At 43.2% G+C, this 27057-nt stretch overlaps 2 protein-coding genes across 5 annotated transcripts in view; one reads left to right on the plus strand and one right to left on the minus strand.

Moving 5' to 3' along the window:
- The window catches only part of Myo7a (myosin VIIA), a 72476-nt gene extending 69212 nt beyond the window's left edge, over positions 1-3264 (plus strand). For 3 of the 4 annotated variants that reach the window (XM_028770634.1, XM_028770636.1, XM_028770635.1), the window contains 4 exons: positions 284-400; positions 1166-1249; positions 2063-2182; positions 2646-3264. In XM_028770634.1, the coding sequence (XP_028626467.1) occupies positions 284-400; positions 1166-1249; positions 2063-2182; positions 2646-2735 (411 nt within the window). In that variant the 3' untranslated portion in view covers positions 2736-3264. The remainder of the gene's footprint in view (positions 1-283; positions 401-1165; positions 1250-2062; positions 2183-2645) is intronic. The other variant, XM_028770637.1, reaches the window with a different exon arrangement.
- Positions 3265-9605: 6341 nt separating this feature from the next.
- Gdpd4 (glycerophosphodiester phosphodiesterase domain containing 4) overlaps positions 9606-27057 on the minus strand; it is an 88596-nt gene continuing 71144 nt past the window's right edge. The window contains exon 16 of the mRNA XM_028770751.1: positions 9606-9685. Within this exon, the coding sequence (XP_028626584.1) occupies positions 9606-9685 (80 nt within the window). The remainder of the gene's footprint in view (positions 9686-27057) is intronic.

Here is a 27057-nt window from a genome sequence, read left to right on the forward strand (position 1 = left end):
CTCCTGTGTGATGAGGGAAGCCTCTACTCCATCTCTGTCTGCTTCGTTCTCTAGTCCCTGTACAAAGGATTTAGTGGCCCTATGGTATTAATTTGCCCCATCCTGGTTGTCAAGGTGACCTGAATTTGCTTGATGCCCTCTGGTTTGTCTGCATGGGATGGGGTAGATCAGAAATCAATTGGTTGGGATACATGGGGACCATGGCATAAGTTGGCAACACTGTCTGTGTAGACAGGCAGAAGCAGAGCTGTGATTGGTCCTCCCTGACTGCCTTCCCCCACAGTCTATTGTCGCCTACTTCAACAAGCATGCAGGGAAGTCCAAGGAGGAAGCCAAGCTGGCCTTCCTCAAGCTCATCTTCAAGTGGCCCACCTTTGGCTCAGCCTTCTTCGAGGTGAAGGTATGTCTTCAGGGTACCTTCTGAGGGCAGGTAGGGGTAAAAGGTCGGGAGTGAGGCAACACAGAAACTGGAATGGAGGTGACAGCCATTGCCTTGAACACCTGCTGACACAGAAATGAGGGGGGCATTGTTAACTTTGGCCCACTAAGGACAGCCGGAACTTGGGCTACAGAGGGAGACAGTCATATGAACAGGTTGGAGTAATGGAGGGTGGTTTGTCTCATAATAGTGGGCCCCTGTGAGGTAGCAGAGCCAGGAGGCTGTGCCCAGGGTGAGGAGGTTATCTAGGGCAGCTTCCTGGAGCAGGTGATGCTGGGCTTTCCAGGAAGTCCTCTGCCAAGGGTCCTATATAGACAAAGGCCCACAAGCCTGAGAGCTCAGGTCTGGGCAGGAAATGAAAAAGGCTAACTGTGGCTGAGAGTGGTAAGAGACAGGGTGCTAAGCCGGTGAGGGTCAGGGTCTCCTCAAGGGACAGCGAAACTGGGCAAGAGTACGATATGGCTGTTCTGACCATTGGGAAACTTTCAATGGAGAAAGGACGTAGTAAAAACCCCCAGGGAAGCAAGAGGGAAAAGATGGGACCTCTTCTGGGGACCCATGAGGCTGTGGGCAGAGGGAGAAAGCAGGAGGCTTTGGCTGGGCTGGCTCCACATAGGCGGCCAGGCCGGGTTGATCTTTTCCTGGCTTGGATGGTTTCATGACTGTCTGCAAACTCCTGTATTGCTCTGGACTCCCATTTGATGATGCCTCTACTTTCTTTGCTAGCAAACTACAGAACCAAACTTCCCAGAGATTCTCTTAATTGCCATCAACAAGTATGGCGTCAGCCTCATCGATCCCAGAACCAAGGTGAGCAGGGCAGGAGTGAGCAGGTTGGAGTGAGGACCAACCAAGGTCCCAGACATAGCCCTGTCATCTACTGTCCCCAGTTCAGAGCCCCTGGGTCCCCACCTTGAAAGGCTGCCTGTGCTTGCCACATGAAAGGCTCAGTCATTTGTTCCACCAAAATTGCAACCTTGAACTTACTACCAAATTCTTGCTGCCAAGTTCCATGAACTCCTTTTAGTGCCCAGCTTTTCAACGTCACTGGTTGCCACAGACTGACACCTCTTTCCAAAATGGTCTCTGACTATTTGGTCAGGAAGCTAAATGGTGGAGCATATGCAGGGTGGCTACGCTTACACACCGAAAGGCCAGTCCCACTATGAGGCCAGAGGTTGTACTTCTGAATAATTGATAGAAATCATGAATGATTGTCGTCTTCTTGCTGCATGACGTCATGGTCACATGGACCCTCTGCTTTCCTTCGTCACTCTTTCTCAGACATTTTGGGGCTTCTATTCTACACAATTCATGTATCCTGTGTCCTTCCAAGGTTCTTCTCTGTCCCACTTTTCTCTTTAAACTTACCAGGCTATCTCATTCAGACCAACAGCTGACAGTGCTCTCAGGCACCTAAGTTCCTATATTTGGCCCTAAGTACACAACAGCCTCCAGGGCTTCCTTGGGCAAGGCAAGGCATGGAGGAGAAGGGACCTGCTCCCTGGCAGCTCCACACAGAGCTGGCCTCTCTCTCTTGTTCCTTTCCTCATATGAGGGCTCAGGCTTTCTTTGAGGGGGTATCTGCAGGCTGTGCATCTGTGTGTCTACCTTTTCTCCCAGGACATCTTGACTACTCACCCCTTCACCAAGATCTCCAACTGGAGCAGTGGAAATACCTACTTCCATATCACCATTGGGAACTTGGTCCGCGGGAGCAAACTGCTCTGTGAGACATCACTGGTGAGAGCGCCTCAAGTGCCTGGCATGGGTCCCTGCCTCTCCCGGTGGAGTCTGTTAGAAGCCTAGTTTATTTAGGTCTGGGGAAAACAGTCAGCTAGGGTAGAGGAAGAGAACTGTCATTCACCTGCTGTTTTAGTATCTGGTCCTTGAGCCAGTGGTTGTGGGCCTTCAGCCCACGTGTAACGGAAGAGTCATTAGCAATGAGACCTTCTACATGAGCACAAATTTCCAAGGTGCAGCTTAACTGGTAGTTACTCCTGCACCGAGGCATCCAGACTTAGAGGGCCCACAAGCCTGGGGCTCAAGGTGGCAAGATGAACCCAGCCACTCAAATGTGTAGATGGGGCAGACTTGCTTTGTTTCTGTATTGTACCCACTGCAGTGTGTTCTGGGAGCCGTGTCTGTGTGAGGGGCTTGTGTGTTCCACTGTGGGCTCTGCTTATTTCCCTACCCCTGGTTTCAGGGATACAAAATGGATGATCTTCTGACTTCCTACATCAGCCAGATGCTCACAGCCATGAGCAAACAGAGAAACTCCAGGAGTGGGAGGTGAACAGCAGAGGAGACGCTGGCTCAGGCCTTGGCCATCCAGGCAGGGAGGCTGGGCTGACCATATCTGCTGGCCATCTGACCTGCCTGCCACGAGGTCCGGACTTTTCTGCATCCACCTATGGCATCTGGGTTTGCTGTCACCCTACTTGGTTGTGGCCCTCCTGGTGTAAGAGCCTTGTTCCTTGATCACCTCTCCTGCTTCAGATCAGTTCCATCAAGCTTTCTGTATACGGATGGGAGAGAGGAATCAAGGAAAACTTAGCTCTCCATACTTGGAACAACCAAATTATTTGTGCATTGAACTGATACTCTGAAACCCAAGGGACTGGGTTCAGGGTCCTCAGCACTGGCCCCTATCATAAGCACTACCACTGAGGACTCTCTGGAGGACTCTGTCAGTATCACCTGATCCAGGAAGCCCCCTAGACTCCCTCCCGAGTCTGGACAAAGCCTCCTGATTCAGTTATGTCCTGGGTCCCTGCTAAAATCTCCCTGACCACCTGAGGGCATAAAGCATGTGTCTTATCTTCTGGTCTCATGGTGATCTTTGCTAGGGGAGACAATGTGGGGTTTGGGTACAAACCTGTAGGGGGTAGCCTATGAAACTACTTCTTCCACCTGCCTGACCAAGCTGCTTTACATTTGGGGTTTGGCATGCTTAAGCCAAGGTTTCTTTGAGTCTTAAAAGACCACTTGGGACGGAGGGGTTGGGGAAAATGATTGCCACTGGCCAGAGAGGGCAAGGCCCATGTGTGTGTGCCTGTGTGTGTGTGTATGTGTGTATGTGTGCCTGTGTGTATTTGTACCTGTGTGTGTATGTGTGTATATGTGTGCCTGTGTGTGTGTGTGTGTGTGTGTGTGTGTGTGTGTGTGTGTAGGGGGTATAGAGGATGGATTGCTTTCTGGCTCTTAACTAGGTCCAATGGAGGCAGAGTAGCCCTCACATCTTGCCAGAAGCTTGTTCTTGGTTTATCAAGACATACCCAAGAATGATAATACTTCCTTGGGTGAAATGCTAACATCCAGAGATGGTGCTTTGTGACCAGAATGAGTCTGGGGGTGACTGGGTAGATCTGGGGCAGGGGCTTCAGACAGGATGGTGGCTGGAGCAAGTAGCTACTGGTGTGAGCATTGAGAATCCCTTGAGCTGGTAATGTCTGGAACTTCTATCAGCATCTCCCTGAGGCTTCACACTAAGCACCCAGGCTGCCACATCTCTATGCCTAACCACCCCAGCGGGTGCTGACCCTGACCACTGCAGTGCACATGTAGGAGAGGGCAGCTGGTGTGTATACCAGTGGAGAGTCCAGACCCAGCAGCCTCATTCTATGGAATGAATGCCTTGGCTCTTGAGAAGGCGGGAAATGCCCTGTCCTGTAACACTCACATGGGTCCACAGTCAACTAGATAAATGTGGACCATGGAGAAATGATGCTATAGTTTTCTCTATATCTTCATGCTGAGGGGAAGGGTGAGGTCCAGGGGGAGGGTGAATGGATTGTTGGGAGCCACTTTTCCCTACTAAGCAGAGTTAAAACAGGTCAGGGGTTGCTGGCCTGGTGGGATGTTCTGCGGGCAGACAGATTTCCTGGCCTGCTGACACATGGGAGGATACGAGAAGATACTTTGAGGGTCAAGGCAAGGGGCTGAATGCTCTATTAACCTTGGTAGAAGGAACAGAAAAGCCTCCAGATGGGAACAGATATCCTATGTATGTCAGCCACTGTTTCTGCTAGCTCGTGATTTTGCTTCCCACTGCACTGTAGGATATAAAAATGCTATTGAGAAATAAACTCAGAACTGCAGTATTCACTGGAATATTCCTGAATCTATCTCTGTGTCTTCTTTCTGCTTTTCCTATTGTCAATCCTCACTCCCCACTCAGAGGTCTGTCTGACCGATGCTGGCTGGCCCAGCACAATGGATGAAAGAAACATCATAGAACTCAACTTGCTATTGCTAACACTGGGCTCCCAAACAGGGGGAGCCAACTGATTGTTCTGAGTTCTATTTTCCTGGCAAGGCCAAAGGCTATTTATTGAGTGAAATGGAATCATGAATTGTAAACCTCAGGCATTAGGGAGCAACCATCCCACAGTTTTCATCAGCCTAGGTGACCATAGAGGGGCAGACAGCACACTGGCTTCCTGAGAGGTTTCCTTTATTATACGCTGACATGACTAAACACTCCTTCAGCAGGAAGAACAACAGAAGCATAAGATGAGACAGCTCTGCAAACCCAGAGAGCAACCAGCTCCAGGTCCATGACTGTGTACCACTGTTTTCCCTGGCCTGTCTCCTGAAGTGCATCCCATAGAGGAGCCGGGCCAGAGAACTGCTCCTGGAAGCCTCAGTGGTCTTGCTGTGAGCCTTCTTGACCACACCCTACCATCACCACACTTAGAGAAGAGAGGAGGAGAAGAGGGCAAGGCGAGGCTAAAATTTCTCCAGTGGGAAAAGGAAGACATAATTGAGGAGAAATATGCCATATAGTTATACAGGGGTCATAGTGTTGTTCAGTCAGGTGTATACCTAGTGATCCCCTAAGTGGGAACTTGGAGGTTTGATGTTCTCTATAGGAACACTGGTTGTTTGATATTCCCCTTAGGAGACATGGTACTGTTGAGGGGAGCATTAGCAATCTCACACCCCTCATAGGACATTTTGGTGGTTCAAGGTTCCTTTTGGAAGCCCTAACAGAGCATTGTGATTTTGGGGGAACCCTTGAGATATAGTATTCTCTTAGGGGTTACTGGTGGCATGGCACTAATAATTCCCTTGGGGAGATACTGGTGGCTTGATATTCTTCTTGGCAAGTCCTAAGAGAACAATGCTCTTGCTGGAGGAAATCTGGTGGTTTGAGAGCTTCTTCTTTCAGGACTTGTGAAATGGAGAGAGTTTGAATATCTCAGAAGGCTGGAATCTGGCCAGAGTTTTCCTATGAGTTTTCTGTTGTCGGCCCTTTTTCCTGAAATTCTGTAGGGGAGAGAAAACATAAACAGATTTCTCAACTGTCGCTCTCCAGATATTTGTTTGCTATATGGTGAGCTCACAGTCATGGCTAGTATGTTAGCACTGATTCCAACCCACCACTGGCTTACTCTAAACTTTCAGTCGCTGCACAGTTTTATGCAAACCTTACAGATAACTCTCCAGTTCATCCAGACACACAAAAGTCATTGTGTGATCCAAGGGTATTGAGTAGGCAGTGACTAACATTGTCTTCAAGTGATCAGCTGTGATGTCCTGCTCCTAAATTCCCAGCACTTAGGGAGGATTGCAAGCTGGAGGCCAGCCTGGGCTTCAGGGTGGTATCCTCTTTCAATCTACCCGTCAAAACTGAACGCTTCCCCCACCAGAATGGGAATTCCTTGGGGGAACTTTAGTGAGGGATTATAGGACCTTCAAGGAGAGAAGGCTATCCCAACTATATGTTTCCTGCAAGACACACTCATTTTAGATATTAAAAATATAAATAGAGGTAAATACTTTTAAAAGGTAGGTCATACCAACACTAGAGAAAAGTCAGGATTTCTATTAATATTATACCAAATAGATTTAAGAATTATACTATTTACCCAAAGTAATAAAAGTTTTGTTATTGACTTAATTAACGTTCATAGTGTACTCCATCCAGCCACAGAATGCATGGCTTACATATATACACGGGAGAACCTACAGAGCAAAGCATTCAAACACAAAACACAATAAAATAGTTTTTAAAAAATTGATTTAGCCAGCCTTTATCCTTTAAATTGAGACTTTAATCTTTTTGCATTCAATGTCATCACTGAAAATTAAAGACACCTTTCTGTCGTTTCTGGTTGTTGTGTATATCATTTTTCCTCTTGTTTGTCTTTGTGCTCTGATGGGTTTCTGTATTTGTGGGATTTGATTTCCTTTCTCCTTTGTTCATCTACTCCACTGCTGAATTCTGTACTTTCCTCTTGTTTGGGGTTGTATTTGTTTGTCTTGTTTTGTTTTTTGAGACAGGGTTTCTCTGTGTAGCCCTGGCTGTCCTGGAACTCACTCTGTAGAACAGGAGGGCCTCAAACTCAGAGATCCTCCTGCCTCTGCCTCCTGACTGCTGGGGTTAAAAGCATGTGACGCCACTGCCTGGCTGAGGTTTGTACTTTTTGTGATGGTTGTTATCCTCTTGCTTCTGTTGTATTTCTGTTCCCATTTCTTGTAAGGCTGGTCTAGCAATGACGAACACCTTCAGGTTTTAGTTGTATCGGAAGTCTTTCTCCTTCACTTCTGAAGCACATTTTGTTGTCCATGCTATTTTTTTCCTTTTGGTCTCTGAACACATGTCATTGTGGTGATTTGAAAGAAATTGGCCCCCATAGGTTCATGGAAGCGGCATTATAGGGAGATATGGCCTTGTCAGAGGATGGGTATCTCAGTTCACTTCCTGCTGTCTGCTAATCAGGTTGCAGGACTCTTAGTTTCTTCTCCAGACCCATGTCTGCCTGTAGGATGCCATGTCTCCTGCCATGACAATAGTGGACTGAGCCTTTGAAACTGTAAATCAACCTCAAGCAAATGTTCCTTTATGAGAAATGTTGTGGTCACTATGTATCTTCACTGCAATAGAAACTCTAAGACAGCATTTTCTGCCAACCTTCAATGTTTCTGTTGAGAAGTCTGTTAACCTTCTAAGATACTAATGCTTTTCTTTTACTGTTTTTAGAGGTGTTTTGGTTTTTTGTTTGCTTGTTTGTTTGTTTGTTTTTGTTTCTGTCTTGTTCCTTTGGAAGTTTGACTACAATACAAATCAGACCGTTTGGTTTTGGTCAAAATTATTAAGGTGTCCTTTGAATTTCTTGGGCCTGGTGGAAGCTTTCACGTAATTCCAGCAACTGTTTTACTGAAGAAATTTTTCACTTCTTTCTTTAAAAATGTTTTAACTTTGATTTCATGCACATGACTACCTGAATGTATGTATTCACGCCATGTGTGTGCGTGGTGCTAGCTGAGGCCAGAAGAAGACACTGAATCCCCTGACTGGAGTTATAGATGGTCACGAGCCACAGACCCTCTGCAAGAGTAGCAAGTGCTCTTAACTGTTGGTCATCTCTCTAGTCCAAAGAGAAAGATTTTTCTATGCCTTCTCTCATCTCCTTTTCTGAATATATACACATTTATATACATATCTATAATATATACATGTTTGCTTATAAAATGCTATCTCATAGATTCATAAAGTGTTCTCCATTTTGAAACTATTTCAGGACTTTAATCTCAGAAATTCTTTCTTCTATCTGATCAATTATATTGAAGTTCTTTACCATGTCTTAAACTTTATTTTTTGAGTTATTTAGATCCAATATTTCTTACTTGTTCTTTTTAAATGATGTATCTCCCTGATGACTCTTTCATTCATGCTATGAACTGTCTTCTTGTAGTTATCACTAAGTATCTAAATTTCTTTTAGCTCACTTTATTTTTAGATAATCTGTTTTTCCTCTGGGGTCTGTTGCTAGAGTGTTACTCTGCTCCTCTTCAGGAATTACAGTGCTGTTTTTATCATCCTTTTTATATTCTTATAAGAAAGAATATGATCGGCCAATAACTACCTTTATCAAGATTAGACAGTGACTTTTCTTTTTTGAGACAGTGTTTCATTATATAGCACTGGTTGACATAGGACTTGCTGTATAGACCAGACTATTCCAAAATTTGTTGCAATCATCCTGTTCCTGCCTCCTGAATACTGGGTTTATAGCTGTGTGCTACCAAATCTGGTCTATAATTGTGGCATCTGTAGAAAATGGGCCTTGTTGATTAGTCTATTGTGAATACTTTGGCTCAGTGCCTTTGTTCCTTCCTTGGCTGTAATCCACATTAGCAAAGACATGGGACATCTCAGCCTGGGATGAAGATGTTAGATTGTAGTGCTAGCTTAGATGCGGCTCCCTTAGGCAGGATATTAGTATCCAAGGCTCCATAAGCTGACCTTCTGCTTTCCCATGCTAACCTGCACAGGCAACAACAGACAGAGTTGAGAACAGGATTCTCAGCTGCTCCTCAAAGGGGAAGGAGTGTTGCACATACCATTCAGGAAGGTCTGCTTGGTTATCTTGTGGTGACTCTGGAGGACAGGGCCTTTCAGGCCTGGGTTATCTCATTGCCTTCAGGGCAGCAGAAGGTGCCATGTGGCTGTTTGCTGAGGACTTCTCTGAGCTGTCCAAATGCCTCCTGTGGCTACAGAGTTGAGTTTGCAGAGCTGCAGCATAAGATTGTTTGGATGTTTCATGGATGTGGAGGGGCAAAGTCTCAAGGTTGTCCTGTGCAGCAAGAACTCCAGTGGGTAGGAAGCATGGTGTAGTCTGTGCTCTTCCACTGGGGAAGTATAGCAGTGTGATAACCTTATAGTTCCCCAGAGTAGGCACAAGACCTGAAAAGGTTGAAGAATTCCAAAGAACTAAATACTTCAGCTGCCTGAAGTGTGAATAAGAACTTGTATGGGCCACCTTATTACATTAGCCAACTCTGACAGCCTCAGTTCAACCCCCAGAACACAGAAGAGGGAAGAAGAGAACCAGCCTCCATGGGTTGTCTCCTGGATGCCACAGGCATGACGTGGGGCATGCACACTCATACCCAACACACACATGTGCACACACAGGCATGCCGTGGGGCGTGCACGCTCATACCCAACACACACACGTGGTAAATAAGCTCAAATGTGATGTATTTTTAGTGTTTTATTAAAGTACAGGAAATTAGAAAAGTATGTTGAAATGTATGAAAATGAATCCACAGTAGTCGCTATCTCTTCCCAAGGCTATAAGAGAATCTCACAGGTTAGGGAATTTATAAAAAGGGGCAGCTTACCTAGCGTACTTTCAAGGGCTAAACTGACAGACTAAGGGGCCACCTCTGACTTCTGCTGAGACACATCTGTATTTTCTGTTATGTCTGTTATATTCTCCGAATGAAGTAAATCTGTATATTCGCAGAGGCAGGGGAAGAGAAAGACAAAAATGCATTAGGACATTATATTCAGCTTCTTTTATAAGAGCATCAAACCGTCCAAAGAGGGGGGAGTGTTCATGTTCAATCTCTTCCCCCAAATACTCACTTCTGACTACAACCACATTGGGTATTCGGTTCTCATGTGGGGATTTTAGAAGGATGCTCACATTCAAACTATAATAACAATATCACGTGACCATGGGGATAGCAGAAGCAGTATTTAAGAAGGCTGGAGGAAATAAGGAGCCAATCAAACCTAATTCAGGAGAAAGGAAATAATGACAACAAGAGAAAAACCAAAACCCAAAGCTGAGTCTTTGAAGGACCAAAAAACGGATAACTCTCTAGTTAGGCTGATAAGCAAAAAAACAAAAGGGCATAACATACCAATATTTCAGAGGGAAAATCAAAATAGATAAGACAGATATTAAAAGAGAATAGGAACTGAGCACAGTGGCAAATGACTCTAATCCTAGCACTCAGGAAGCAGATGCAGGAGGATTGTGAGTTTGAGTCCATCTTGGGCTACACACAAGGCTCTGTGTCAAAAATTAAATGAAATTAAATAATAGAAGAACTCAGAATATGTAAATATGAAAAGGGGGACTAAAACATACTGTGCTAATAGATCTGAGTTTTTGGAGTAGATTTTTAAAACTCCTTTGAAAGATACAAACTACTGAAGAAATAAGTCCATTACTTTATTATGAAAAATCAACAGGAACAGATAGCTTCACAGACGAGCAGAGTACATTCTAAGCAACTGACACCACTGAGATATTAAAACAAAGAAATTACAATAAAAATACAAAAACAATATTGCTCATGAAAACAGACACACAACCCTAGAGAAGTGCAGTGGGCTCCAAGGAACCAGGTCATGTCAACACTGGTAATGAATGTGTTCAAAGACACCCACACAGTCAGTCAGGAGCTGCAGAAGAAGTGATGGAAAGTCCAAAGCATGTTCCTAAATGCTTTTCAACACACTAGTCCCAGAACGAAACTTTGGTACAACCCAATAAGGGGTATTTATGGGAAAACTCCAGGTAATATCATGTCAAATGCTTTTCTATTGGCATGGACACACTCTCATCACTCACAAATTACTTGTAATTCTAGCCAATGTGATAAGGCAAGACTAAAAAATCAAAGGCATCCAGATAGGAGGAAGTGACATTTTACAGAAGGAATGATCACATATGTAGGAAACTATTTGGAGATTCCTCAGAAAATTGGAAATAGATCTACCTGAAGACCCAGCTATACCACTCTTGGGCATATACCCAAAAGACACCCTACCATGCCACAGGAACATGTGTTCCACTATGTTCATAGCGGCCTTATCTATGATAGCCAGAAGCTGGAAACAACCCAGATGTCCCACAACAGAAGAATGGATGCAGAAAGTGTGGTTCATTTACACAATGGAATACTATTCAGCTATTAAGAATGAGGACATCATGAGTTTTATAAGCAAATGTATGGAACTAGAAAATATCATCCTGAGTGAGGTAACTCAGACCCCAAAGGATATGTATGGTATGTACTCACTAATAAGTGGATATTAGACAAAATAGCATAAAATACCTAGGACACAATTCACAGAACTCAAGAAGGTTAACGAGCAGAAGGGAGGCAGAGGAAGGGAAGGACCTAGGTGGGAGGGAGAAGGGGGGGGAAGAGAATACGATAGGATATGAGAGAGGGAAGACAGGAGAGAAGCCCTGAGAGCCAGCAGAATGAATGGAAATATGAAACCTTGAGCTGAGGGATAGGGGGGAGGACCCTCTAGAATGTACCAGAGACCTGGGAGGTGAGAGACTCTCAGAACTCAAAAGGAGAGGCCTTAGATGAAATGCCCTACAGTGGGGAAAGGGAACTTGTAGCGTTCACCTCCAGTAGAAAGACAGGACATCAAGTGGAGGGATGGGGTTGCCATCCCACAGTGAAAAACTCTGACCTAGAATTGTTCCTGTCTAAAAGAACTGTAGGGATAGACATGGAGAAGAGACTGAGGGAAAGGTGGTCCTGTGACTGGCCCAACTTGGGATCCAGCTCAAGAGGAGGCTCCAAAGCCTGACACTATTACTGATGTCACGATGTGCTTACAGACAGGACCCTAGCATGGCTGCCCTCTGAGAGGCCCAACAAGCAGCTGAATGAGACAGAAGCAGATACTTACACCCAACCATTGGACTTAACTTGGAGACCCCTTAGGCTGAATTTGGGAAGAGCTGGAAGAAGCTGAGGAGGAGGGTGAACTCATAGGAAGACAGTTTCAACAAACCTGAAACTCAGAGACCTCTCAGACACTAAGCCACCAACGAGGCAGCATATGCTAGCAGGGACGATTGCCCCTCCAACACACACACACACACACACACACACACACACACACACACACACAAACAAACACAGAGAGAGAGAGAGAGAGAGAGAGAGAGAGAGAGAGAGAGAGAGAGAGAGAGAGAGAGCACAGAGCAGAGAAGTGCCTGGGTGCCTGGTCTGGCCTCAGTGGGAGAAGATGTACCTAACCCTCAAGAGACTTGAGACCCCAGGGAGTGGGCAGGCCTGGCGGGGGCATAGAAAACATTCTCTTGGAGACGGGGGAAGAAGAATGGGATGAGGAACTGTGGGAAGGCAGATAGGGAGGGTGGCAACAAGTAGACTGTAAAAAAAAAAATAAAAGTAATAAAAAATGTAGAATATGAAAAAAATTTAAAAACCTCACTAGAACTAATGAATGAACTTTGTAAGATTTCAGAATATGAGGGCAATATATGAAAATCCAGCTGCATTCTAGATACTCAACAATCAACTGGAAATTACAATTTTAAAATACCATCTTTGGTGGCATAAAATGTATTTAGAGACAAATCTTCTAGTTAAAAAAAATGTACAAATCACAAAGCCTTGTTAAAAAGAATTTCAGAAAGTCTAAGGAAGAGACACATGTTCAGCCTTCAATGTCTTCATGTTCCACAACTCCAGTTTCCACTAGATAAACTACATTAGATAGACAGATACAGTGGACAACTGACTACAAACACTGTGCCTGTGCTCAACACGCAGACTTCTTAGATTTCTTTCCCTTTCTCCTTAAGCAACACAGCATGACTACTGTTTATCCACATCCTACCCACACTATGTTTGGCATTACAAGGAGTGCAGAGATTATTTAAAGAACATGAGAGGATGTGAGGAGCTATTTGCAAATACTAACTAAGATATTCTACACCAGACAGCAGCACCCATGGATTTTGGTATTTTTCAATCCTCAAACATAACATGGTATGCTTGCACTACATTTATGCACTGTGAAAGTGAACATTACTAAAATACCAGAAACCTGGATTCTACATTTTAATAATGTTGAGGACCAGTGTTTAAGGTCATCTTCAGCTGCACAATGAGTTCGGCACTTAAAGGTTTCACTGTCTCCTGACCCTGCCATAATAAGAATCATAATTAGGCAAGAAGAAGCAATTACAGAAAAATATAAGGAAACTGTTCTTCCTTGTGGAGGGCACAGGGTCTCAGTGAAGCTCAGGCTGGTGTGAACTCATTGTGCAGCTGAAGATGACCTTAAACACTGGTCCTTAAGCCTCTTCGTCCCATGTTTTGGAATTACACGTATGGTTACTTCACCTGTTTGTTTCTTGAGTTAGGGTCTTGCTATGTAGTCCTTCTTAGCCTCAAACTGGTAGCATTTCTCCTGCCTCAGCTTTCTTGTGTCTGAAAGCTGTAATTCCAGCATGGGAAAGCTGAGGCAGGAGAATTGTTGGTTTTCTTGGTTGTGGTAGAGGTTTTACAAGTACATACCTAGTTCAAAATTCATTACTGTGTCTCAAATAGTTAGTTTACTACGTGTCAATTATTCAGCAGGAAAGTGTTTATTTTTTCTAAACATCATTATTGGAGTTTGTTTAAAATATTTGTTATTAATATTAAGGGTGGATATGGTGGTATATTCTTATAATCTGAGCACTCAGGAAGCTGAGGCAGGATAGTTGTGAGTTTAACCAAGAGCTTAGGCTGCAGAGCAAGTTCAAGGCCAGCCAGTGGGACATATGGTCTTAACCATTTCAAAAAATTCCTTTTAGTTTCATCTATATGCAAGGCATTGTTTTGGGTGCTGAAACACACAAGGAAACAACAGTAAACATCTCTTCTACTGTGGAGCTTACATCCCCATAGGGGGAGAAAGGGACTAGCAATGGTGGCCTGGTGAGATGGCCCTGCAGGTAAGGAGCTTGCCATCAGGCCTGCTGCATTCAGTTGGATACCGAGACCCTAATGTCTTAGTTGGGATTCTGTTGCTGTGACAAAATACCATGACCAAGGCAACTTATAAAAGGAAGCATTGATGAGCTTACAGTTTCAGAGTGTTAGAGTACATGATGGTGGAGCAAAGGCATGGTGGCAGGGACAGCTGAGACACCACATCTCAAACTGCAAGTAGGAGGCAGAGAGATGCACTGGGACTGGCTCAAGTTTCTCTGAAACCTCAGTTCGACTCCAACCACTACAAGGCAACACCACCTAATCCTTCCCAAACAGTTCCACCAACTGGAGACCAGGTATTCAAGCATATGAGCAAATGAATCCCTGTGCAACCTTCTCATTCAAACCACCACAGCATGTAAAGATGGAAGGAGAGAAGTGACTCCAGGAAATTGTCACATGACTTCTACTTACATGCCACAGTGTGCGCCCTCATCATGCACACACACGCAATAATAAAAATTTTAAAAAGTCCTTCTGGTCTGCGCTGGTTCCCTGAGCAAACCTTGAGCACCAGTTCTGCACTCAATCCCACAACACCAAAAGGAAGCTGGACTCCCAGGATCTCTAACACACCCAGGATCATAGGATGCTGAAGGAGCATGGTGGCTGCCAGAGTGATTGGTGAGACATGCTAAGGCCAGGACAAAGAATGATGCTGACCTGTGAGCTTGCTGAGTGCCCTGACAATAGTGACTGGGAAGCTGCATTGGACATATGTTTCTGACCCACCTTTGCTTGCCTATATCCCAGATTGGACAAGCTGCCTTGCCTCAAGATTTTAGACCTTGTGAAACAGAGAATCAAAAAGATAAGTTGTAATGACTCTTGTATTTTTTTTAATGTGACCAGTTATTTGGATTCAATCATGGACTGGTCTAGAAATCAATCCAATATTGGAAATAACAGTCTTCATTTGGAAAGCTGGTTCTGGACATTTTCAGAGACATATTTGGAAGTTAGCTGCAGTTCTCTATGATGTTATGCTAGCAAGAGATAAAATTGGGACAGGATCTGGATTTCAAACCAGTGTTAGTGCATGTGGTAAGTCTCTTTTAGTTGTCATGTTAAAATTACTTTTGTTTCTTCTACAGTATTTAATGTAAGCTGTATTGATTGTACACTTTCTAATTGTGTTAGTCGGGGTCTATCAACCAGCTTTTGTTTTATTGCCCTGAGTATCACAGAACCTTGGTTTTCTAAAAAAAAAAAAAAAACCTTGCAAGTACTGGAAGAAGTAAGTCAGGCTTTAAGCAGAAGCAAGAGGGTAGTGGGCTTGATTATTGATGGTATAACAGCTTTAATTACATTAATAGCTAGCACCATTGCTTCTGCAATTGCTTTGACACAAGAAATTAAGACAGCTACTTTTGCTAATCATTTAGCAAAAAAAAAAAATGTTACTAATGTGTTGAGTACACAGGAGGATTTAGATAGGTGTTTGGGACAACAAATTGATGATGCTCTTTATCCTATTCAAATTATTGGAAGGAGGTCAGAGTTTAAGAGTAAGGAGCCATCTAGAGTGTCATGCCAAATACCCATGGATTTGTGTTACTTCTAAAATTTACAATGATAGTCATCATAATTAGGAAAAAGTTTAAAGACACTTGCAGGGTATTTGGAATAATTCTAACACTTCTCTGGATGTTTTAACTTTGCATAGTGCGATTATGAATTTCAAGAATGCTGCTCTGCTGAGCTTTGATGTGGCAGATTCTGCTGATAAAATTATCCATGGCCCAGGGTCAGTATTTCCATTTTGGTTAAGCTTCAAGAATGGCATATATAGCTTGATCATGCTAGCCCTTTTTGTCCTGGGAATATTTTTATTCCTGCTCATCATGTTAAAGCTTGTGTTTAACAACGTCAACATGTTGGCAGCCAAAGTACACGGCCTGAGACTGAAAATGGATCCCCAGATAGAGTTATTAATTTAACAGGCTGGCAAGCTAAGGCTGGGTAAGATTCTGCACACAACCTAAGACATAAGGCATTGCTTTGGATAATGCATATTCCACGATGGGTAACAAAAGCATTATTGTCAGAATGACCTAAGACAGACTCAGTCTTGTTTGTGAAATAAAAAAGGGGGAGATATAGAGAGCTTTTGGGGCTCCTTGGCAAGAATCTGACATTGGCCAATGACAAGGAAATGGGCTTCAGACAGGAATCTGACATTAGGCTAGAACAAAGAAGTAATTTCAGGCAGGAATCTAAATCTTAGGCTAGAACAAAGAAGTAGGCTTTAGGCATGAAAATGACTTTGGACTAGGATAGGGAAGTTGGCTCAGATATTTTGGTTATCCTGATAAGCCCTTAGAAACAGTGATCACGGGAGTGATCATGGGACTTTGTTTATTGCCTTGCTTGTTCTTTGACTATTTGTGTTTATTGTCTTGCTTGTTCCTTGACTATTTGCATCTATTGTGTTGCTAGTTCCTCAACCTAGACTGACTTTAATACTGCATGCAGTTAAAATGTTACAAAAGAAAAAAGAAAAAAGAAAAGACCAGTTACAAAATGTGAGGGTCAGATAAATATTGCTGAAAAACGATGGATCAGGATGAGAGTAAAACTAAGCATGTGATTAACTTTAAATAAGGCCAACAGGATAGACCTTTCTCAGATGTTATCTGAGACAAAATAATTGTAAAGGAGGTGACAGAGTGAACATGTTTGAACAGCCAAGGCAGATGAATCCAGCCTGTGAGCAGCAAGTGAAGATGCACTGGGGAAGGAGCATTGCAAATGCTGGTGGGAAGGTGTGTGGCTGGAAGTTGTGAACAAAGACAGAAGTGATTGTGGCTGGATTTTAACTGGATCAAGTCACTGTGGCTGCTATGCTGTAAGTAACACTGATGTGAGGAGGGAAGGGAGGGCTGGACATGGGTGGAAGTGGGAAGAGAGGAGTAAAAGGGCCATGAAGACTTCAATGACAGCAATGGCTCCTGGTCCATGGGGTGGTAAGCAAGATGAGAAACAGCTGGATATAGGTATAATTAGATACTGTGTAACACAATACAAGCGACAGAATTCACCAATGGACTGGATGTGGAGTGTACAAGAGCGAGGAATCAAAATCCCTGGGAATTAGGGATTGGGGCTCAAGTAAAAAATAGAATTGCCATTATCAGGAAAGACATAGATAAAGAAGGTTCTGGAATGGAAGAGCAGGAGCTATTTGAGTTTTCTTTCAAACATCTCGTTGGAAATGCATAAGGATCTGAATCTAGGGACTAAGCATTAGAAAGTGACACTGACACAAAGGAGATAAAACCAAGAAATATCAGCAATGAATTACTTGTAAAATATTCGTGTGTATCCACATATGCACAGGGGTCAGAAGTCCACTCGGGTGTTATTTCTTGGGAATTGCAGTCTTTTTCAGTGCCAGAAGTTGAACTTAAGACCTCACATGGCAGGAAAGTGCTCTACAGCTGAGCTATGTTCCTAGCTATCTTCTACCTCAGTTTTTGAGATAGAGTCTCTTATGAGGACCTGGTGTCTCCTGTAAGCCCCAGGGATTTCCTGTCTCTATGTCCCTAGTGCTATGGCTACATATGTAACCTTATGTTTGTTCAGTAATCACTTCACCAACTGAGCCATCTCCCCAGCCCTCCGGGTCATTTTCAATTATGTTATTACACTCTTTTTCTTTTTAGGCTGGCAGAAATATCAACTTATTTAGTAGCTGAAATTTCTTTCATAGTATCATCCAATGCAGAACACTGAAGCATATTCTGATAAACTCACCAAATAAAGAGTATATGACCTAAGGTTGTTACTAGGTCCAAATCCAATTTAAAGGCAACGACAGCTTGTTTCTTACAAAAAAAAATTAAGAACTAGGGGGCTGGAGAGATAGCTCACTGGTTCAGAGCTTTGGCTACTCTTCCTGAGGACCTGGGTTCAATTCCCAGCATGCACATCATGGCTTACAAGTATCTGTAACTCCAGTTCTAGGGGATCTGATGTCTTCTTCTGGCTTCCGTGGGCAACTTCTAACACAATATGGATGAACTTGTAGATACTGTGCTGAGTGAAACAAGCCAGTCTCAGAAGGAAAATACTATGGTATTTAATACATTTAAAACACTTAAAAGTAATAAAATTCATCAGAGATACAAATAAATGGCAATTACCAGGGACCAAGATAAGATGGGGACATAAAAAGTGTACAAATTCAAGGCATTCAACTTCATTTGTTATGTATTTACACAATGTGGCATAATCACCACAGTTAAGGTGATTAACTTACAGGAGCTAGGAATTGTTGCACAAACCTCTAATCCAAGCACTTGGGCAATGGAGGCTGTGGAATAAGAAGTTTAAGGGTAGCCTCAGCTACATAGAAAATTTGAGGTGAGCCTGAACTACATGAGACCCAGTTTCAACAAAACAAACATGTAAATGATGCTTCTGATTGTGTGTGTGTGTGTGTGTGTGTGTGTGTGTGTGTGTGTGTGTGTGTGTATTATGAGAACCCTTAAGACATACTCTTTTCAAACTGCAAGTCTACAATATTGCTAACTAGAGTCACACTGCTGTCTATTCCAATTTCAGTGTAACTTTGTCTCTTTGATTCCTGCCTCCCACCTCCAGACGCCTAACAATCACACACTGCTGACTTTTAGATTTTCCAGGCCAGGTCAGGCCATGTCCTTCTGGGTCTGGTTTATCTCACTTTGTGTGCCATCCTCAAGCTTATCCACGCCGTCTTGGATGGCCAGGTTAGTTTTCTCTAGCACTGAATGATCTTCCACTGTGCGAACATCTTATTCATCCATGGACAGGCATTTAGGTCACTCCATGTCTTTGTTAGTGAGTAGTGCTGTTCTGGACAGGGGAATATAGACTGTTCCACTCTGCTGATCTCACTTTCTTTGAAGATCTGGCCAGTGGCAGGCTTGCTGAAGCAAGTGGCAGTTCTGGTTTTCTGAGGAACATCCAAACCTCTTTCTGTACTGGCTGTATTATATCCATATCAACGTTGCACAGGGTTTTCCCCTTTCCACCTCTTTGCCTTCTTGCTATTTTTCTTCTGTCTATAGTAGTCATTATCTTAATTTAATTTCCTGTTGTTGGGATGTTGTTAATGTTTTGTTTCTGCCTGGCAATCCCAGGTTAACATCCATCATTTTGAGAAGTCAAGGCAGTAGGAATCTGAAGTAGCTAGCCACATTACATCATAGGCAAGAACAAACCGTGAATTAATACATACATACTAGTGTTCAGTTTGTTTTCTCCTCTTACGTTATCAGGATCCCTATGCCCAGGGAATGATGCTGCTTACACCGGACGGGCCTTCCCATCTCTACTAATGTGATCAAAGCCATCTCATAGGCCAACCTAATCTAGACAATCCCTCATTGACACTCCTGGTCCAAGTGATTCTCCATGTGTCAAGTTATTCTGAGATGTGTGAGGCAGTGTCACATTGAGAGTTTCATTTGCATTTCTCTAGTGATAGGGATGCTGACCATCTTTGCTTAGGTCAGTCAGTTGGCAATATGTCTTCTTTCGAGAAATGTCTGTCTGGGTATTTTGTTTTTAAATCAGCTCTTTCTTGCTACTGAGTTGAGTTTCTTTAAAAAAAAAAAACAACAACTGTGGCTATAAACCTCTTACTAGCAGTACAACAAACAGCTGCTCTTCCTAGGGCACAAGTTGTCTACACTTTAATGCTCTTTAGTCTGACACAGAACCACTTCTCTATTCTCAGTTTTGATATTAGTATTCTTGATGTCATAGTTAAAAAGTCATTGCTCAGACAGAGCTCAAAAAGAGACTTCCCTCAAGAGCTCTTCTAGTTGGTTTTTGGTCTCAGTCTGTTTATCTGTTTATAGCCCATTCAGTGCAAGTTAAAAAGTTTTGGATATGAACTGTGATAATTTATTGCTATGTGAATGCACTTAATGTCCCAGTACTATACCTAAAGATGGTTAAAATAATGAACCTTGTTATATGTATTTTATTATAACATTTATTTATTTATTTGAGGCAGAAACTCAGTAAGTACTCCAGGATGTCTTCCAATTCACAGTCCCCGTCTCTGATTCTGGAGTGCTGGGTTTCAGTTGTGCATCACCTGTCTGGTCATTTATCACAATTTTTAAGCAATAAGTAAATATAAGGGTTGGAATAATGGTTCCATTGGTAAAGTGCTTGCTTTGGAAGCATGCAGACCTGAGTTCTATCTCAGAGTGTATTAAAAACAAAACCTGCTGTGTTGAACTGGTAATGGCTCCTTGGCTAAGATCACTCCAGAGGACTAGAGTTCAATTCCCAGCAAGCATATCAGGCAGCCTCTTAACTCTAGCTCCAAGGGATCTGATGCTTCTGGCTGCCACCAGTACTCACATGCACACACTCCTTCCATACACACACATAAATAAAAATAATATATTTTTTTTAAAAAAAGGAAGGAAGGAAGGAAGGAAGGAAGGAAGGAAGGAAGGAAGGAAGGAGTAAAAGCCAGGTGTGGCGGGTGGAGGCTCATTCTCCTCTAGACCTGGGGAGGGATTCTTGGGCTTGCTGCCCAGCTAGCTTAGCCTGATTGATGAGTTCCTGGCCACTGAGAGACAAGGAAGACAGCTTCTGAGAACTGGTGGCCAGTGTTATCTTTTGGCCTCTACAAGCATATGCATGCAAGTGTATACACACACACACACACACACACACACACACACACACACACAGAGGGAGGAAGGGAGGGAAGGAGGGAGGGAGGGAGAGAGAGAGATAGATAGAGAGAGAGTGAGAGAGAGAGCAATATTTAAGACTGTTGTTATAGCCTGGAATGGCAATGCAGCCCTATAACCCCAGGAAGTTGAGGCAGGAGGATTTCAAGTGTGGCCAATCTTGACAACTTAGCAAAACCCTATCTTAAGATTAAAACAAACAGACAACCTATCTTTCACAACCGAATGTTATTATTTTGCCACCCTCCCTTCTTGTGCACTGAGAGGGACCCTAGAGACTCACGCACATGGTGAGTGCTCTATCAACACATTACAGCCCTAGGTCTCAGATTTCTTCTAATTGCGAAATAACTTTCTTTCCTGAATTCGAAGAACTCTTACTGTCTGAGTAAGTTTATTTAGTTCATCATATTCTGTCTTTAACCTTGAAGAATTAAATATCTGCAATTACAAATATTTATATTTATTTTGATTCTTGTTATAGATTGACTCTTCTCTGAGAGAAATGTCAACATGTATTTTTAGTGACAGACTCTAGAGCTTATGCATAGGTCTGATTAATGGTATATCTTTTATTTTTACTTTTTTAACCATTGTACTTCCTGGATCCTGAGTCTGTCTTCTTTGAGCTGCTATGGTGACAGGGATACAGTCCTAAAATTCACTCAAGGCTGAGGGCCACTGCTTATGCCCACCAGGAATCCCAGGCATTAGGGAGCAACCCACTGCACACAGATCAGAAACCGAGGGTGGGATGAGAGCTCTGTCTATGTCTCCTTCCCTGACTTAGAAAAATGTCACTGCTGCACCATCCCACAGTCTTTTCAGCCTAGGTGACCACAGAGGGGCAAACAACACATTGGCTTCCTGAGAGGTTGCCTTTATTATACGCTGACATGACTAAACACTCCTTCAGCAGGAAGAACAACAGAAGCATCAGATGAGACAGCTCTGCAAACCCAGAGAGCAACCAGCTCCAGGTCCATGACTGTGTACCACTGTTTTCCCTGGCCTGTCTCCTGAAGTGCATCCCGTAGAGGAGCCGGGCCAGAGACCTGCTCCTGGAAGCCTCAGTGGTCTTGCTGTGAGCCTTCTTGACCACACAATACCATCACCACACTTAGAGAACAGAAAAAAAGGGGGGGAACATGGCTATTTCCTCCTTAAAGGCATGTTATAGGAGATATCGGAAATGATGGAATGTAATGATCCAGAGCTTTCTTCAGAAGAGTCCGACATGGGAGTCTTTTGTTGGGTTTTGGTATGGGAGTCCTCTGTGAAGGGTCCCGCTGATTCATCCTCCAAGGTGGGCCATGGGGTTTGTAAGGAAGCTTCCTTGGTGGATATTTTGGTGTGTTGAAAGTCCTGAGTTAGTGGTTTAACCTTGTTCTTCAATGGCACTGGTTTCTTCTTGGGGACTTTGACAAATTGATCTGTGTGGGGGGGTTTCTTTTCTTTCCTGGTTGAGCTTCCATAGTGGACTGTTGGAGTCCATGGACTTCTCCCTATTCGGGCAGTAGGCTTGTTAGGTAAGTGTGAAGCTCTTTGAATCTCAGATTTTTCAATATCTGTAGGATAGAAAAGACACAAATACGGATTCCTCAAATGTCACTTCTCTCCAATCCCTGCCAGTCATGTATGACATCCAAGTTCATCTCAGCATTATCTTCTCAACTGTTCGAGTTCTTTCCTCTAAGCTTTCTTCTCTCTCTAGACTATACAAGCTTTATTATGATCCTACAGCTCAGCATGGAGATGAAGCTTATGGATCTACTGTAAGTCTCTAGCATACCATGGAAGGTCTCAGAAGGAAAGGACCAGCCTTTGCTCAGAGTTCATGCCTCATAACCTTTGCTTATAAATCAGCTTAAATAGAAAATAAATATACTATCAATTAGAGTCACAGATTTGTTTATTTGTTTGAGACAATGTCTCACTTTGTAACCCAGTCACACTTCTTATCCGTCCTCCTCTTCACTCCTGGCAAAAGCTCTCAAAGATCCCCTGTCCCTTTCCTCTCATACACAGGAAGGCCCTTTCAGCTACTTCTGCCTACACTGTCTTATACAGCTGCCAGATGGTTCCCGTCAGACAGCTATATTAGACTGGTGCCTCCGTCATCAGAAAGACAATTGCTAATTCCCAGTGGCTATGCCCCACCTTCACCATTGATTGCTTGTCCCCTAACCATCTAAGTCCCACTTTGGGAACCAAAGCCAAGTTCTCTCAACCTTTCCCCACCAGCCCCTCAAATCTGTTACAGCTCCTCCATCTCAGTTTGCCAAGAACCACCCGATTTGTCTACACTCTTAAAATATCTTAATTTCAAATTTCAAAATCTACGTAAATGTCCCAGGAAAGACTACTCTGATGTAACAAAAGACTCTCAAATTGTATTCTCCCCAACACAGCCAAACCTACTTTCAAATAATAGTTGTTTCCCAATTATCCTTATATAGCCAATCTAAATTCTCCTGGCTCTTCTGAAGAACTCTCAAGACTCCAGATAAGCACTCCTGAACCAAGTTTTCCTGCCTACTGCCTTTTCCTGTGGTGGCATCTCTTCCCCTTTCCATGGTCTTGGGATTCCTCTTCCTAACTACCAGGACTTAGGAACCTAAAAGTTTCAAATATACATCGAAGAGAAAAAAATTCTCTAAATTCTTAAACTTCACCCCTGCCCCCAGTCCATCTGTCCCAAATGATTTCAAATCAGCTACAGATTGTTGGAATGACTCCAGCTCCAGCTCCAGCTGTTTCTTTGGCTCACCACTACACTTCCCTATGGCACAGCAAAGTGAAACTGACTGATCTTCCTGGCCTTCACCAGAAACCCAGCTTCCTTGGACCCCTAACAACAATGTCCCAATGTCATCAGGAAGCAGCCAGAGACAAAGAAGTCCACTTACCCAACACCCAGCGACATAATAATAAACCAAAAAGATGGCAATGAAAGGCGCATTGCACGCACGGCACGCACAGCACGCACGGCACGCACGGCTCTGGCAGGCCTTACCCTTCTCCCCATCCCCTCTGCCTTGCTAAAAACCGTGAGATTACATTCTTAAAGCTACCGCCAAAGTCTACTCCCATATTTGGTCACTTCCTCCTCCTGATGTTGGCTTCCAAAGTCCAGCTATGAAGGTATTCAAGTCCAGCAATCAAAAGCCCACTTTGGCTGCCCTAATTAACATGCACAATTAAAATAAAAAAATCTCATCCCAACACGAGGTTTCCAGTTGTACCTTTATAAACAGCCATTTTCCTATGGGCCATGTCTGTCTCCTCTCTATCCGGAGGCAGTCCTTTGTCCCCATCTCTGGGACAAAACTCCTGTCCCCTCTCCCTTGCTCCTTTCCTCTTCTGCCCAGTCCTCTCTTTGTTTCTTATTCTCTGCTCTTTATCCCTGTAGGACAAACAAATCTCCTTTGTGCCGAGAACTTGGTCTTGGGAGCTCTGAGCTGACATCGGCCCTTACAATATAACATTATTAAAGAGATAACACCCTGCTGTAATAATCAGTAATAAAGAATACCAATAAGTATGAAAATTTTGGTTAACAGTTCTCAATTTGTCCTTTGGGGTCTCTGGAAGCCCTTTTTATAAGGAGGGGAGTCGCTTAAATCAAAACAACTTTTGTAATAATACTAACGCTATTTGCCATTTTGTTTACACGGACCTCACATATAGCAGCGCTTTCAGCGGCCACACCACAGGTGCGACTGTAAGAGATGGAAAATTCAGAAGCAGATACGAGAATTTTTGTCACTTTTTCAAATCTAGGTGTTTTAGATTTTTTTTTAAAAGGCTGCTATAGTTCTCACTACATTCTTTTTCTAAAACTGATACATCACACAAAAACCTTTAAAAATTACTTTGAAATGAACCTGCAAATATATCAATAGCTAGTGTGTGAGGCTGAGGTATTGGGAAGAGCCAGTCTGGAGCAGAAGTGGGGTTGAGGCATGTCCAACCCTGGAAATCTCATCTCGAGAGTGGTAGGAATGAGGGGCGATTCCTCTCCTGCTCCGGGCCTGCAAGTCCTGGTACAAAACCTTTTGACCTCCACCTCTGCTCTCCTTGAGGTAGTCAGGCAGTATGGTGGCCAGGTTACAGGTTACAGGAATTCCTCTTCATGCAAGTAAGGCATTCCCAGCGCCTCAGCCCAGCCAATGATGTATGCTCACCCTAAAAGCCTCTACTCACTCCCTAAAGGTTTAAATAGCCCTTGTCCCCCACCCCACCCCCTAATTAAACATGCTGCTCAATGAAGCCAGTCTTCTGAGAAGTCTGTTTCTCCTGCACTCACCTGTCGCTTGAGGTTCCCATTACCCCCAGCCACCCCCATTTTGTCTTCCCTCTCAGGCTGCTGAGGGTGGAGAGCAGGGTGAGAATGACAGTATCAGACACAGGAAGTGGGAAAATATCCTCTGTTTCCAAAAGCATCAGTTAATATAAAAGGATGCAAACTAACAGGTGAGACAGCCAGAAAACAAAGAGGAAAAAACACTGCAACTATGTTTAGCTTTTGTTGTTGTTTTGAGACAGTGGTCCACATACTTAGGCTGACTTTGAATTTACTATGTAGCTGAGGATGAGCTTGAAATCCTGATTCTGCTGCCTCCACCTCCCAAGTGCTGGGATTACAGGTGTGTGCTACTGTACCTCAATATTTCAGATATTTAAATAAAATCATGTCACACACACACACACACACACGATGGCTCAGGAGGTAAAGTCACAGGATGTCAAGCCTGATGACCTGAGTTTGATCCCAGGGACCCACACAGGGGAAGGAGAGACATGACCGGTGAGTTGTCTACTTAGTACTTACTATGTTCCTAATTGTATTTATGTATCATACCTGTGCCCTACATCCGCTAAAATACAACTTGTAGATGACCCCTACATCCGATAAAATACAACTTGTAGATGTAAAACATATATTTGAAAATGTCAGTGGTAAAAATTACCTAGTAAGATATTACAAATGACAAGAATATCAGAGTTTTAACATAGAGGCAGATGTTCATGTGTCTCCACCAGTCAAAGATAGTGGGTATATCTAGGTTGGGTATTGGGTTACATTTCTGATTGTATGGGCATCTTGTTATTGAGCATTACCAAACATATAAAGCCTTTGATTAACATTTAAAAAATTAAAATTAAAATTAAAAAAGAAAGGCAAAAAAAAGGATAGCAGAGTTTTAACGTAGGAGAGACTTCTACGATACCTTCCAAGTTTCCCAACTTTGAATGCATATCCCTTTCATTTGAGTGTCGTGAGGCCTATATTATACAATAGGATACAGCACACACACCCTGCCTTTGTTCTGTTGTATGTAAAACTAGTGGTAAAGCTTTTCCCATGAGTACTTTACAGTGTATAAGATAACAGACTGGAGAGAAATTCCCTCGTCTTGCCTTTGAGCATGGAAGCTGACATGGGCTATGAAGCTAGAACCTGAATGGGACCTCCAGGAGATCAAAGAAAACTGCCAAGAAAACTGTCTTATACAGTCCTGTAACCATAAGAAACTAAACTCCTTTTTATTTGGTTTTTGAGACAAGGTTTCTCTGTGTAGCCCTGGCTGTCCTGGAACTCACTCTGTAGACCAGATTGACCTTAAACTCATAGAGATATGCATGCCTCTGCCTCCCAAATGCTGGGATTAAAGGTGTGTGCCACCACTGCCTGGCTAAGGAACTGAAATCTGATAACAGCTATCAAACTTAGACGTGTACCCTCTGCTTCACATGAGGTTGTAGCTCCAACTGTCACTCAAAGCTGGTAAGACTCTAAGTGGAAGACCTAACTTCAAATTGTGAAATAATATATGTATAAAACTGTTTTACATATCAATAAGAGGCTAGCGTACATCTTTAATCTCAGCACTCAGGAGCCAGAGGTAGGTGGATCTCTGTGAGTTCTAGGCCAGCCTGGTCTATAGAGCAAACTTTAATACAGCCAGAACTACATAGAGAAACCCTGTCTTCACTCCTCCACAAACAAAAGAAATAAAGAAAGAAAAAGAAAAAAGAAAGAAAGAAACTAATGTATATAGCATAAAAATTATTTTGAAACAAATAAATTTAAATAAGTTAAAATTGGATATTACTAGTCTCTAAAAAATCCACATAACTAGAATAAGAATCTATGAAGAGGAGGGAAACAGGTTTTTGAAGAAAATGAAAGCACTGAAAGTCTGTCCAGTTTGATAAAACTATTGTAAGGGTAAAAATTAAAACAGCTCAGCAGAGACCACAAACAACTTGGCAAAGACCGCAGGACAGCTTGCTGAGTTTACTGAGAGTAGCCATAATAAAAATATCAAGCCCCTCTAGGGACGA

The sequence above is a fragment of the Grammomys surdaster genome, unplaced genomic scaffold, assembly GCF_004785775.1.
Source record: "Grammomys surdaster isolate TR1022 unplaced genomic scaffold, NIH_TR_1.0 203, whole genome shotgun sequence".
Lineage (NCBI taxonomy): Eukaryota > Metazoa > Chordata > Mammalia > Rodentia > Muridae > Grammomys > Grammomys surdaster.